Below are 14932 nucleotides of genomic sequence, written 5' to 3'. Positions count from 1 at the left end.
GATTACTATATCTGGAAGTATGGTTTCGGGTTCCTCCAGGTTTTCCTATGGAGTGTTGACACCGGGACAAAGCGTCAGCTTTGACATTCTTGACCCCCGGTCGGTATGAGATGGAGAAATTGAAACGAGTGAAGAATAGAGCCCAGCGGGCCTGTCTGGTGTTTAACCTCTTGTCCAAGCGTAGGTATTCCAGATTTTTATGATCCGTAAGAACCAGGAAAGAGTGTTTGGCTCCCTCCAACCAATGCGTCCACTCCTTCAGCGCCAGCTTGATAGCTAGTAGCTCCCTGTTGCCAATGTTGTAGTTGACCTCCGTCGGGTTGAGCTTGCAGGTTGACTGGATGGATTGGATGGAACAGGGAATCCAGAGAGACATCCCTGGAAACAGGATTCACCCCACTTCAGGACTTCGCCGGTTTTCCATGAGATAACAGGGTTATGCTGCTCCAACCACGGCTGCCCTAGAATTACGTCAGCGGTGGATTCCTCCAAAACCAGCAGATGGATCTCCTCCAAGTGAAGTAGTCCAGTTTGGAGGGTGAGTGAACCGACACTGCGACGAATACATCTTATACTCAATGGTTTACCGGTTACTGAATGGACCAGGAAGGCTTACGGCGTTGCCGAGGCAGTGAGCTGGCGGCAGAGGGTGCCGGAGATGAAGTTGCCGGCTGACCCAGAATCGAGGAGGGCAGAAACTGGAAAAGAGATGTAAGCGGCAGTAAGTGTCACTATAGTGGTGAGTGGTTTCATTTGATACTCGAAGGGAGAATGGCACTCAAGATGGGACGAGGAGAACGGACGGGGAGTATGGAGATGATATGCCCCAAAGATCCACTAAAGACAGATATTCTGGGTCTTTGCCGTTCTGCAGCAGAGAGTCTGTTTGAGTCGATGAGCATGGGTTAGCTGGCTGGTTCTGGGGAGCTGACGGTCTCTGGACGGCAGAGGGGTGAGTTGGTGTACGAATGGCCCTGGTGCTCTTCGAGGCACAACTGCATACGAGTGGTGAAGTGGAAATATAGTCTGATGGTGTCCTCGTATGCAGCGAGATGCAACCGCACTCAAGGATCAAATCCCTGATGGTAGGTGTTCAGCAAGGCTTGCTCATTCCATCTGCAAGTGGCCGCAAGAGTCCTGAACTTAAGAGCATGTTCATTGACAGGTATTTTCCCCTGTTTCAAATTATAAAGTTTCTCACCAATGGATGAATCCCAGGTGGGTCTGCCAAAAACTTCTCGGAAATGGTCAACGAACCTAGAATAAGACTGGATGAAAGAGTTTTTGTGTCCAAATTGAATCGGCCCACTGAAGCGCTTTACCTTGGAGTTGTGAAATCAGGAAGGACACTTTAGATCGCTCGGTGGGGTACAAGTGCGATTGCATCTCCAGGACCAGCAAGCATTGGAGCAAGAATCCACTGCAATCCTCCCCCGAACCAGAGAAGGGCGCCGGCTTGGCCATGGGGCTGGCGTGCACGCCGGGTGATGAAGGTGTGGTTTTGTTACAGGAAGTGCTCGCAGGTGATGGGGATCTCAGGAGAGTAGTGAGGGTGCAACGCAAAGCATCAACGAGGTCTTGTATTGGAAGGGGTTCGTGAGGCTCATGCTTGTGCCGATCAGTCTTGATCTGTTCTTCTGTTACGATACACAGGGACAGGAGACTGTAGTAACAGGAGAACACAGAGGAGCAGGTAGTGAATGTGAGGATATAGTGCTGGGGGCTGGAGAGTAGAAGGGATCTGGAGGACATGAACACAGGACGCTGGAGGTAGAGGACACACACACGAAAATTATGGAGACTGGGAGACGCTGGAGATAGGTTAGCAGAGTAATGGGTTAGTCCTTAGAGTAAGCAGGTAGGTATAGACCTTGTTGCGAACGAGACCGGATGGTGACTAAGTGCGTGTGTGGTTTTTATGGTAGTGGCTTGATTGCATGTGGATGAGGAGCAGGTGGGTGTGATTAGTATTTCAGTGATGGTGTGCGCTGTCATAGGTTGGTCTTGGAGCCTGCCGTGTCTGTTACAATATATATATATATATATATATGTAACATGTGTGTGTGTGTGTGTGTGTGTGTGTGTGTGTGTTTTATCTAGGAATATGGCCATTTTTTGTATGTATTTGAAAATATATTTTAAATATATAACTGCATTTTTAAAAAACATGTTAATGCATATTTTGCCCTCCATATACTTAAATTCAAGAAAATGCATTAATTTAAGCCACTTTTGAAGAGAAACGCTGTGTGTTGTCTATAACTCCTCTAACACATTTGAGCAAGAAAAATACAATTTAATATTATTATATAAAATAAAATATTATTTTTCCCCAAAAAATAAATACAAATATAGAAACCACAAGCATAATAATAAAACAACTGTCTAAGTTTTTTTATAATAGAGCAATCTACAATAGATCTGAAATGCGTCGATAACTATGATGCTTCATTTAAACATTTTACAAAGAAACAATATTATGTTTTTTATATATATTACTAACTGCTTCAGCTGTTTTTTTATGTCTATGTAGTTTTTATTAATTTATTCAGTTTCAGTTGTACTTTTTTATTATTTCAGTACATCAATTTAAATATAATCTAACCATGGCAACTAACTAAAATAAAAAGTTGCACATATTTTATTTGATCTCAATTATAGTTCATTTTATTGCATGTAACAATAATTTTTATTTAAGTTTTTTTAAACTATAATAACCCAGCCTTGTGCGTCTTTGTTTAATAATACATTCTGACCCATTTCTGTTTTTGTTTAGCCAACAAGCCAAGTTTCCTTTAAAATATGCAACAGATACACTGAATTGAGATATAATGTGCATGTGCGTCTGCATCTGCTCCATCTGAGCAGGAATGTGGTGTTTGATAAAGTAACGTCTCTGACACAGCTCACAGTCTGCAAATGAGGACATGCAATTCCAATACAAACACTACAGGAGTAAAATAACTCTCCGGGGGCTTTGTTTGTGGTTCCTTCTGACGTAAGTTTAGTCTTTTGAGGGTTTTTGTTAGGAAAGCATGTGACCCGCTCTCTGATAATTACTCAAGGATCCTAAACACACCTCTGGGCTGATGCTTCAGTACGCTTCAGACACACTTTATTTTGGCAGCATAGAAGTTTTATCAGTGTTTTAGCTCACTGTTGGAGTTACTGGAAGATAAGTAACACTTTGGTGTTTTGATGTGGAAACCATAAGGTTTGTGGTGTAAGTGGAATAAATGGTCCATCGTCATTAGATCAGATCAAAGTGTTATTTAGGATCAAAAGTCATTTTATACCATGCATATCCTTCCACAAAGTATATTTGGTATACTGTTGTTTTAGGAATGATGTTGAGCCAGAAAATGTAAGAAATTAAATTGTTATGACAATAAAGAGTACACCAAATTAACGTAACACAATTTCAGTTCTTGATACAAATGCATGGCAGAGAGTTAATAAAGCTGGAGAATATAATAAACATCCCACTCCAAGTCTATATGCAAACACTGAGTGTGATGACCTGAAAACAAACAACAGTTTACATGATGTATTTATATCTACATTACCTGACACAAATAGATACGTGAGAGTTTACAGCACAGTGACATCATCATTTCATATTGATACACAACACCTGACAAAATAATAAATATACAAGAAAAAAAAAGAGTATGTGTAAAACACTTTGTACTTGTACACATCAAATACTTATATGTATAGATTTGTCCTCTATATTTAAATAAATCCATAAATAAATAAATACTTTCTCATATGTTAAATTTGAAGAAAATCTTTATTTTGTTGTCTATAACACTTGTGAACATTCTTAGATAAATACACTGTAAGTACACTATAAGTAGCCTACATGTAAGTACACGCACTGTAAAATAAAGTGCAAGCAATACTACTGTCATTCTTTTAATAACATTTTTTTATTATGATTTTATAATTGATTAAAGAGTACAAAGACTTTATTTTTCTTCTCTTTTTTTTTGCAAATTAAACAGCAGATTAATTTGCACAAATTAATTGTTTACATCAAGAGTTTACCGCTAGTAAAGTAAATAAAGTCCATTTTGATTTCATGTGGACTTTAAAAGCAAGGCCCATATGTAAATTAACTGTTTTATTGTGCCAACAGTAATATCAGTAACTAGTATTTCGAAGGAAGTATGATAACAGTGGTATACTTCGCTTAAACAGCATCCACTTTGCGTGTGCTGCTTGCTGTATTTATGGAGAGACGTTTTAATGACGTTTGACGAGAACCAATCAAAAGTCTGCGCTAAGGGCTTCTCTCCCTGAAGACACGCCCACCCTAATAAACGGCCGTTCCTTGCGTCACTGAAGACACGCCCACCACGCGTGATCAGCTGTCAAGACTTTCATGTTACTCGTTAGTTTTATAATCACAAATAAACAGCGAGCGACAGTCGCGGTGTGAAAACTCGTAACTGAACGCTAACTGGACTAGCAGTGTTGTGTTTTTCTTCCAAGAATAGCTCTTCTTTAAGAGCTCGACGTTAGCTGCAGTAATAAGATTATTCGTTTAGAAGAGAAAAGCCAACTGAACGGTGTACTGTCTCATCACGGTTATAATGGTGAGTTACTTTATGTTCTTCTCACTAACAGGCTACAGGGTGTGTAAGAGATAAAGTGATCTAAAAAAACTTAAACTAAAGTGAAACTAAATACTAAATTTATTAAGATTACACATTTATTACGTGTAATCTTTCAGTTCCTTTTACAGTGTTACAGTAACTGTGCAGAATATACCACTGTAAATTCAGAAACCTCAAAAGTGCCAAATACATAAATCATATTCCCAGCTGACATGCAATATATCCATTTTTGCATATCTTTAAAAAATATCTTTAATATATTAAGCATTTAACAAAAGATATGTTGCCCTTCACATATTTATTTCCAAGAAAATACATCAAGCATATGACACATTTGAATAAAAATAAATAGAGCATAAAATTGAAAATGTAAATCTGGAATAAGCTTAAATTGGAAATGTATTTTCTTGACCCTGATTAATATATATATATATATATATATATATATATATATATATATATATATATATATATATATATATATATATATATATAGGAAAAAATAAAAAGGAAAAAATTGATAACCTGAATGCACTGTAAGTCGTTTTGGATAAAAGCGTCTGCTAAATGCATACATTTAATTTTTTTTACATTTTTTATTTATTTATTTATTTAATTTAATATATATATATATATACTCTTTGGTCTATATATATTGGTGTACAAAGGTTCAAATATAGTATATTTTTAATTAAAAAAAAATATTTCTTTGAGCTTTACAGTTATATAGATAGATAGTGTTTATTTTTTATGCTATTTTATTTATTATATATTGTATCTGCATGTTGATTTAGTTTCAGGATGCAGAAGGTCCTTCCTCCCTGACAGACATCAGCATGTCCTGGGTGTGTCACAATGTGGAAGTGCTTTGTGTGGCTCAAGAGGACGGGTCACTGCACTTCCACCGCTGCCCTGTGTTTCCTCAAGAGCTGGCCGATCAGCTGCTGCACAGAATGGCTGATGAGGGTACGATTGCTCGCTGTACGTGATGTATCATGCATGTTCTCTGTTACATGATGTTCTGATCTGTTTCTCTCAGGTGTCCTCAATGACCGAACCGTAGGCATCTTCCAGAATCTGGAGCACCTGCGTTTGCGCCGTGCAAACGTCCAGTCCTCGCAGCTCTCAGCCGAGGCCTTCAGACGTTCTCTCTGCCCTCACAAGCTCCAAGAGCTCAACGCTTCACATATACACAGCGATGTGACGATCTCAGATGTTCTCCACGGTCTCTCCTCAAACAAGCTCTGCAGACAGGGCCTCCAGACGCTGCTGATGGACGGCCTGCGTCTGTACGGGGAAGCAGGGACGGAGTCGCTCCAGGCCTCCTTCAGCATGCTCCGGGGCCTGAAGAAGCTCTCTCTGGCCTGGACGGATCTGGATGACAGAGGTCTGGAGGATATCTGTGCCGTCCCCATGCTGGAGAGCTTGGATATCTCCGGCACAAACATCACGGACCTCACACCTCTGTTGCACTGTCAGTCACGGCTTCTGTCGCTGACGGCGCACGGGCTGCAGAAGATGGAGATGCCGACCTCCAGCTTCATCTCAGTGCTCTCCAAGCTGCGTTCGCTGAGGCACCTGGACATCTCTAATGACAGGCTGGTAGAGGACAGAGACGGTTTGGTGCAGCAGCTGCTGGAGCGTCCAGGGATGCTTCCTCAGCTCGTGTCGCTGGACGTGTCCGGCTGGAGAGGTGTGAGCGACGCTGCCATCCGAGCCTTTGTGGAGGTGCGTCCGGGGCTGAGGTTCGTGGGGCTGCTGTGCACCGGAGCAGGAGGCTCTGAGCTGCTGTCTGGAGACGGACATCTGAAGGTCAGAGTCGCACACTTTCACAAATCATGAATTGGGGAATCCAGTTTCCCCTGATCTTTGGATGTTAGAGGTCACTTGTAAGTTGTCCGCTTTCATCGCTGGGCTTCGGACTGTGCCTAAAAGGGTTGCATTTGACAACAAAAAATATAAAGTTGCAAATTATGTTTTTGCTGAGATATAGAAGATATGATGTTATGATTTCAAAATGTGCATTTGACAGGGTTCTGCGGGTCTTAAAATAATTTTAGTTTGCCCTTCCGCAAATTAAGGCCTACAAAAAGTCTTAAATTCAAGAAATAAATCTCTTTTTTCCTATTTTTGTTTTCTAGTTCAGATATCTAAACATCCTTATATCAAGATAGATTTACATTTATGAATTAACTTTTGTTTTTAAGAGAAACTGATCAAAATGAAGTGAGTTTATGCTTAAAATAAGAATAAACATCTGTCCGTGGCGAATGAAAACTGTTTATTCGTCTTTTAGTCATAAACTCACTTCATTTTGATCAATTTCTCTTAAAAAACAAGACTTCTTATCTCATGTCATTTTGCTTTTCAAGGAAATGCATCGTGATTTAAGAATCATATGCACTGGAAAACAAGGCTTTTTAATTATTTTAATGTATTTATTTATTTGTATTTTTTTATTTTGTTTTATAATATGTATTAAAAAAGCAGCTCTACTGGAAGTTGTATGTTCAAACTTTATTGCTTATACAAGACTATATTGGCGTATTGGGTTCCATTCGATTTATTCCTTAATTTTTCTTCTTAAAAAGTCTTAAATCTACCTCCATGAGACCTGCAGGAACTCTAATGTAATGTCTGTTTCTGTTGTTTCAACGTAATGAGTTTGAGCACCAAAATACTCACAGCAAAAGCAAAGATTAGCTTCCTGTCTCCGAAAAAATATCAAAATGGAAAATATTAGATTTGTACTAAAGTTGAGACTAAAGACAGAGACAGAGGATCATGTTTCAGAGTCAGTCAGTGAACACTCCAGTGAAAGTGCAGAAAGGCATTTTAACACTTTTCGGATTCAAGAGTTTGCATGGCTTAGGTATGATCTCAGCACGCAGAAAATGCATTTTTATGCTTATTAATGTAGTTTCAGTTCTAGACAGCAGATTAAATCCGAACAGCAGATTCTGCTAATTTGTGATCACATGCAGGTGGCTGGAGAGTCCAGTGTAACCCAGCTGTGTGAGGCCTTGAGGAGATACAGCAAGCGAGAGAGGTTCATACGGGAGGTCCTTGCACATCTCTACAGTCACACCAGTGACACGGAAGAACCTCAGCCACACATCTTAAAGGTACGAAAATATCTTCTTTAGCCGATGATAATCTGATGATCTGTACCTGCGGACTAAAAACTAGAAAGTTAGGCTGGATCAGTGGACAAACCTGAGTGATAGCGATCGAGACAAAGAGCAATCTAGTTTAAAACTTTCTGAGAAATGCACATTTTTGTGGTTATGTTGGTTTAAAATTTTGGGGATTTAAAAAAAAAAATAACATTTCAATGAAAAGTTTACACTGAGAAAAAGATTCTTGAATCTTGAATGCATGCAAGTTTACACATCCTTAACATTATTTTCTTTATTTTCATTAATTCATTTTGTTAAATATCATGAAATTATGACTATCCTCACATTTATGAAGGGTCACACCACAAGACAACCTGAACTAACCTTGCCTTGTCATAAAAACGTCTTAGCACCTGATGTACTACAAGGCTTATTGACACTCATACACAGTCATGAGGGTTTGCGTCGGTGTTGTTAATAAGGTCATTTCCTGGTGCTGTCTGTATGTGGTTGCACCACATGAGTTTTTGGTCGCACCATGTGACTTTGATGTGGCAGACAACAGTTTCTAAAAATGTAAATAAGCAATGCAGTAGTTTTAATATATATATTTATATTCATGTCATTAATCCACTAGATTTTAGACATGCAACTTACTCTAAGTGAAGTTTTTGTAAGATAGCATAGTTTAAATTACATCATAAACAATGCTCTTAAACTTCCCTTTAAGGTAAAAGATCTTGGCTCATTTTTAAAAATGCATGCCATTTACATACAATGTCCGATGTGTGTGTTCCTGTTTCAGTTGGTACTTGCTGCAATGCAACACCACACAGGTTCTCTGCAAGTTCAGCTCGTGGCCTCTGCGTGTGTGTTTAACCTGACCGTACAGGAGCTGGTGCTGGGGATGCCCTTACGCCTGCTGGGAAATGTAGTTCAGCAGCTTCTTACAGCCATGAAGAACTTCCCAAACCAAGAGCAGGTATATCCATAAAGATTAAAGGGACGTTTCAGCCATTGAGATAATCTCTCTGAGTTTCTTTCTTCGGTGGACAGCTAAACAGTTGCTGGTGTCCACTGACTTCCACAGTATTTATTTTTCCTCTATGGTCCTAGTATCAATATTTAAACCATTTTCGTTCTACTTTTAGTTGCAGAAGAACTGCCTGCTTACTCTTTGCAGTGATCATATCTTACAGGTCGCACCATTTGACAGGTCAGTCCACACACATTTCCTCAGTGCACTTGTTGTTAGGTACAGTGTTGAAGTGATGCATCTCGACCCCTGTAGATACGAAGCTGCTAAGCTGATAATGATGATGCTGGGGAATCATGAAGACCAGACGGTGCAGAGAATGGCGGTGGCTGTTGTCTCCATACTGGTGTCTAAGGTCATTACATCAACACCAGCATTCAGTGTCTAGCACCAGGACTCACTTTGACACTATGCTGGTTTGTTATGAACGACAGTGTTATTAGAAATAGAGGTCTATATATTCATTTAGCAAGTGAAATCAAAAATAAATAAAAAAGTAGTGATAGACGTATATATGCATTATGCAAATATATCGCCATGGACTTCTGCTTATATGAACAAAAATCTATGATATCATTTTAATCTTTGATACACCAGTAATGAGTAAAAGGCTCTCTCACACTTAATTGCAGTTGAGCACAGAAGAGATCGCAGAACTGGGTGCAGAGGCGTATATAATGAAGGTAAAGGCTTTTTTTCTTCACAAGTGGTTTTATTTGGTAATAATATAGCATAAGATATTTCTAAGAAATGTTTTTGCATGCTGTGACATCGCAAGTGGAAATTTTAATCCAATGCAATAATGTTAACTAGCATTTTTGGGAAAGCGTGTGAGGGTTAAATGGTCATCAAAATGGGAGTTTGTGGTTTTTAGTTTATGTCTGTAAGCTTTAAAGCCATCTCTATACTAGTGTACCACAGGAAGCTGACGAAATGGCTCAGAAAATATATGCTTTTTACAGTCTTTCTCATAAGGATTCAGTGTCAAATTAAATTGTTCATCCAATAAAATATAGAATGAGAAAGTCCCCCCACCTAATACTGCCTGTCTATTAATAGCAAACAGCAAGTCATACCAGACTGTAATGCAATCTTAAGTTGTTAAAAAAGCACAGGCATTTAATATGTCCCACAACACATTTACTTCAGCAAATGCATCAGCACTGGTTCTTCAAACCATTTCATGTGGCCTGTACTGTCACATGCAGTGTGTTCTCTGTGTTCCCTAAGTATTGTAGGATATGTAAATGGTTATTGAGTCTATTGTAAATGACTGAATGGACAGATGGATGCATGAGTAGACCAAACCAATGCATTTATTCCCCTCTCTGTGGAAGTAAAGCAGCTCTTGAGTATCGTCCAGCAGAAGGCTTCTCTGGGTGTAGTGGACTCCACTCTGAAGTTTGCATTGAGTGCTCTGTGGAACCTGACAGATGAGACGCCCACCGCGTGTCGCCATTTCATTCAGTGCCAAGGAATAGAGCTCTACATGGAGCTGCTGGAGGTGAACACACACACACACACACACACACAAACAGCTAAAGGCTGGAATATACTACACTACATTTTTGCAACATTTGAGATTTTAATAGAAAATCGTCTAGTGTATGAAGGACAAAGACAGAAGATTTTTAGCTTCAGACTCTCATTAGGGATAACAAACAGGCTTAAAGGGGTCATCGAATACTACACTCACTTTAACAAGTTGTTTTAACTGGAATGTGTGTTGGCAGTGTGTGTACACAACCACCCTATTATAATGATAAAAATCCACCCAGTGTGTTTTTTTTTAATCCTGTTAAATCTTTACCTCTTTCTCAAATCAATCTCCGATCTCAAATGACTGTCTGTGTGATGTCACACAGACAGGCCCCTCCCACGATAGTTTGATTGACAGTAGCGTTTCAGCACAGAGTGGACTATTGTCTTACATTAGCTCCGCCCCCTGAGTGAGTGTCATCAGTTAACCCTTGTTTCACCTGCCGGAGCAGATGTACTCATGAATGACTCCTAAGCGATTGAGGTGTTCTGTTGTTGTATATAATAATGAACATAGCAGTCATCATTTACTCCTGATATCTGAGCCGCTGAAGACACAGTGGATTACATTTGTTTCTGAAGGGAATGTGCCTCCGATCTACCTAAATGTGTCTATCTTTGCACAAACCATTCGTGATCCAGCTTCACCAACACACGATTATACGTTTTTTTTAATACATCTTTGTAAATCGCCTTTCCTAATAATGTGCTAATTAGCAAGTTTCATGATGGATGAGGCTAAAATAAACATTCTCTTTGAAAGCAGCTGAAAGAGAGGGGCGGAGTCAGCAGAGCTCATTAACATTTAAAGGAAAGTGCTCCAAAACGGATTGCTCTGAGAAGAGCTGTTTCTGACAGCGTTTTACACAACCATTGAGACATTTTAACCAAACTTTGTTACAGACTTTTCATTAAGACACTAAAGAATCATATCAGCTTCTGGAAAATGGGCTTCCGATGACCCCTTTAATATTTTGAGCTGATTTTAGAACACATGTTGTGCTTAAAAAACTGGCCTTCTGTCATTTACATATTATTTACATCTGTCATGTGTCTCGTAGCAGCAAGGCACATGTTTCTCAGAGCTGTTTAAAAAGAGAGCTATGACCATAGATATGTATAGCATTCGAAAGCTCAGAGAACTTAGACATATCTTTACCGGTCAACTTGACGCCATTCACCATAATAATCGATTGATATTTGAAGACGCCACAATTCAGCACAACTGATGGTTGTAAAAACTCAAAAAATAAAAAAAAAATAAAAAAAATAAAATCCCGAAAAAACAAGAAAACCTTTCACAGGTGAGAATAAGAGAGAGGGGATGTTCATTGATATGGAGGATGGCTTACGTATAGTGGCACATAGAAACAGTCTTTTGTCACCATTTAATCATCATTTTCTCACCCTCATGCCATCCCAGTCCAGTATGAATTTATTTATTCTGTGAAACACTAAAGAACATATTTTGACCTCCATTGTATGGGCTGAGACATTTATTAAAATATGATAAAGGTGATTATGGTGTTCCACAGAAGACCGAGACTCAAATAGGTTTGGAATGACTTGAGGTTGAGTAATTGGTCACAGGATTTTAATTTTTGTGTGAACTGTCCCTTAAAGTGGTTATTAATGTCCTGTATCTTCTCATCCCTCTCTTCTCTTCTCCTCCACAGTCTTATTATTCAGAGTCCTCCATCCAGCAGAAGCTCCTGGGTCTTCTGGTAAACGTGTTTTATGTTTGGTCAATGTATTTTTTGATCAATGGTAAAATTGGTGGAAGGTAATAGATTACACCTCACCCACTCTGACATGACCACGTTTGGTCACAAACAAGTCTAAATGAACTTAAAATGACCCATGATGCAGTGCGTTGAGCAAGTTGAACAATAGTTGAATTACACAGTTTTACTGTAGTTATTTGTTTTGAAGTCTTTAAAAAAAAAAGTGATAAACCATTGTAGTTTGGTGTGTTAATATTGTAGTATTGGTTGCTTGTTGATAGTGTAAGGTAAGCGGTACAGTGGAGATAAAACTTTTTTTTTTATTATCCTAACAGGAGTGGAAGGGCAGTTTTTAAAGCATATTTCTTAAAGATTACACTTACAGATATCTCCCAGTAATTGGTGTGGATCTGGCCCCCATTATTTGACATTATTATGACTGAATAAAGCACTATTGGAGCTGTATTGTGAGTTTTGATAAATTTGGGAAGAGTTCCACTTTACATTAATGTTCTAAATATGTCTAAAAAAACAATCCCTTTACATTTTAGATTGAAGGTAGTTATTAGGTTAATAACGAATAATGATATTTATTAAAGTACATTTGCACATACATTTAAAGTTATATAATTGAAACATTAATGTGTTGTGAACACGATTTAACAAACGATAATTACCATTAATCTGGATGATATAAATTGTTCAGTTTTAATGCACCTTAAATCTATTAACCAATGGTGATGAATTGAGCCTTTTTGAAACCTTTAGATATAAAAACCGTATCCTGCTTTATTTGTGCTACCTTTTATCACAAGTTCTGCAAGAAAAATCAGATCAGGGTCTAATTCAACAAGTGCAATTGTGTGGATTTTATTATTATGTTCTAGAAGTGTATGAGTTTTAAAATACGAGTAGATTGCTCAACCCTGAAATGAGCGCGTCTTGTCCTCTCTCTGTGCTCCAGAATAATGTAGCAGAGGTGGAGGAGCTGCGGATGGAGCTGATGAATGAGGATCTGGTGGAGCACATTCTCTCACTCCTGATGGACCCAGTGGTGGAGGTGGACATCAGTTACTTTGCTGGAGGGATCCTGGCTCATCTGGTCTCTGTCAGGGGGCCGGAGTGGGGTCTGGACGCTGAGCTGCACAGCACCGTGCAGGAGAAACTGGTGTGTGTGTGTGTGTGTGTGTGTGTGTGTTCATATGCATGTGTTGTTTGTTAATGTGTCTCAACTCTACATGTGTTAAATCTATTTCACTATTAGCACTCTTCTGTCCTGTCATGGAGTTCTCCTGAGCATGCAATGGTTTCATATCGGTAAGTGTCTTAATATGTATACTTTATACTGATTGTACTATATTTAATAGTATACAATAACTCATGCAAAAGAACACATCTAATCTTTTGTTTGTTTGTAAGATAAAGCAAATGCCAAATGAAACATTTTCAGTATTAATAATAAACAGCGGCCAAATATTCCAGACCGTTGTGCTTAATGAAGCAGAACTCACGATTAAAATATGATTCATTGTGTATGGTACTTTTTTAGTGAAAAACATTTTTTTTCTTAACATTTACATTTTTTGAAAGACTTTGAAGTGTAGGCACACTCTATGTGTATATTTGTCCAAAAAAAAATAATTTCAAGCATATGTGCAGAAGCTTTTGATGAAAAAGGATCATGGGAAGCATACATTCAGTCCGTTCTGCAAGATATTTTGGGGTGAACTATTCCTTTAAAAGTCACTAGAATCTTTTTGCTTACACTTTTAAAAGATCATCAGAAGCATAAAAATGCATATTATAAGAAAATGTATTGGCAAATTCAGCAAACTGTTTGTTCAAAAGAGCTCATCCTCATCAACTAACACCACCTTCTGGACTAGAGTGTGTAGTGCTGAACTCTTTTATCTATTAGCTATTGATTTAACAAAGCAGCAACACTTTTCAAAGCTAAATGTATTTGAACAGGTCTTTCTCTTTCAGGACGTTCCAGCCCTTCTATCCTTTGCTGCACGTCTCTCAGTGTCCCGGTGTTCAGCTCTGGGCTCTCTGGGCCATACAGTTTGTCTGCCGAAAAAACGGTAGGAAAAAACTGAGAGAGACTTTGTGCTTGGAATACACAGCAAACCCTTGTTATTTTTGCTGTTGCTTTTCACAGATCTAAGTGAAGAAAGTAAGTCATGATAATGGTGTGCTGTGGTTGTTGTAGCCCCTCAGTACTGTGATATGCTTCAGAGTGAAGGAGGAACAGACATACTGCGGGTCCTGAGCTCACATGCAGACACACACAGTGATGTAAAGAGTCTGACAGAAAACATCCTGAAGATCCTGGAGCTTAACTGTCATCCCACAAGATCAGGTACAACACGTGCTGACATCATAAAGCAGGTTAAATAAATTACCACACTGCTACGATCATTTCTTGTTAATGTTGCTCCGTGCTATTTGTCAGATTGATAATACATCGCTTAAAGGTGCTGTATGTCATTTTTTGACTTTACTGAAGCATAAATATGCCATAATGTGTTTAGAAAACATGCTTGTTCCCTGAAAGCTACAGGCAGTTGTTCTACTGTGAAATGTGAGTTCTGTGTCAGAACATCTGTTTTTGTTTTGGTCCCAATGCCGATCTACTCAAGAGTATTTCAACACCCTGGGTTGCCTTTTAGTGGAAAACACAACATATTGCAGCCATGAAAGCGGGCAAACCACCTGACCTAAAAAGCCTAGGGATCGTTCTAGAAAGCTCTGTGACCAGAGGAAAATTGAGAAAACTCAACAACTCAAGGTGTAATGCTCGTCTTCTTCCATCGTCAGTTGCACTAATTTCTCCTCAATCTGGCAACCCGTGTGCTGAGGAGGAGGGTTCAAACAACTCTCCAGTATTTT

The 14932-nt window shown here is 38.9% G+C and overlaps 1 protein-coding gene across 2 annotated transcripts in view; it reads left to right on the top strand.

The window, feature by feature from the left end:
* The window catches only part of zyg11l (zyg-11 family member, cell cycle regulator, like), a 220955-nt gene that overhangs the window by 205540 nt on the left and 483 nt on the right, over positions 1 to 14932 (top strand). The window contains exons 1-14 of one of the 2 annotated variants that reach the window (XM_052610751.1): positions 4370 to 4601; positions 5417 to 5588; positions 5662 to 6434; positions 7607 to 7747; positions 8547 to 8723; positions 8893 to 8957; positions 9033 to 9132; positions 9410 to 9460; positions 10120 to 10281; positions 11993 to 12040; positions 13005 to 13208; positions 13305 to 13357; positions 14027 to 14124; positions 14253 to 14402. In XM_052610751.1, the coding sequence (XP_052466711.1) occupies positions 4599 to 4601; positions 5417 to 5588; positions 5662 to 6434; positions 7607 to 7747; positions 8547 to 8723; positions 8893 to 8957; positions 9033 to 9132; positions 9410 to 9460; positions 10120 to 10281; positions 11993 to 12040; positions 13005 to 13208; positions 13305 to 13357; positions 14027 to 14124; positions 14253 to 14402 (2197 nt within the window). In that variant the 5' untranslated portion in view covers positions 4370 to 4598. Of the gene's footprint in view, positions 1 to 4369; positions 4602 to 5416; positions 5589 to 5661; positions 6435 to 7606; positions 7748 to 8546; positions 8724 to 8892; positions 8958 to 9032; positions 9133 to 9409; positions 9461 to 10119; positions 10282 to 11992; positions 12041 to 13004; positions 13209 to 13304; positions 13358 to 14026; positions 14125 to 14252; positions 14403 to 14932 lie in introns of those variants that run through there. The other variant, XM_052610758.1, reaches the window with a different exon arrangement.

The sequence above is a fragment of the Carassius gibelio genome, chromosome A2 (assembly GCF_023724105.1).
Source record: "Carassius gibelio isolate Cgi1373 ecotype wild population from Czech Republic chromosome A2, carGib1.2-hapl.c, whole genome shotgun sequence".
NCBI lineage: Eukaryota > Metazoa > Chordata > Actinopteri > Cypriniformes > Cyprinidae > Carassius > Carassius gibelio.
Note: the sequence above shows the minus strand (reverse complement) of the source record. Positions and strands in the feature narration are given on the sequence as shown.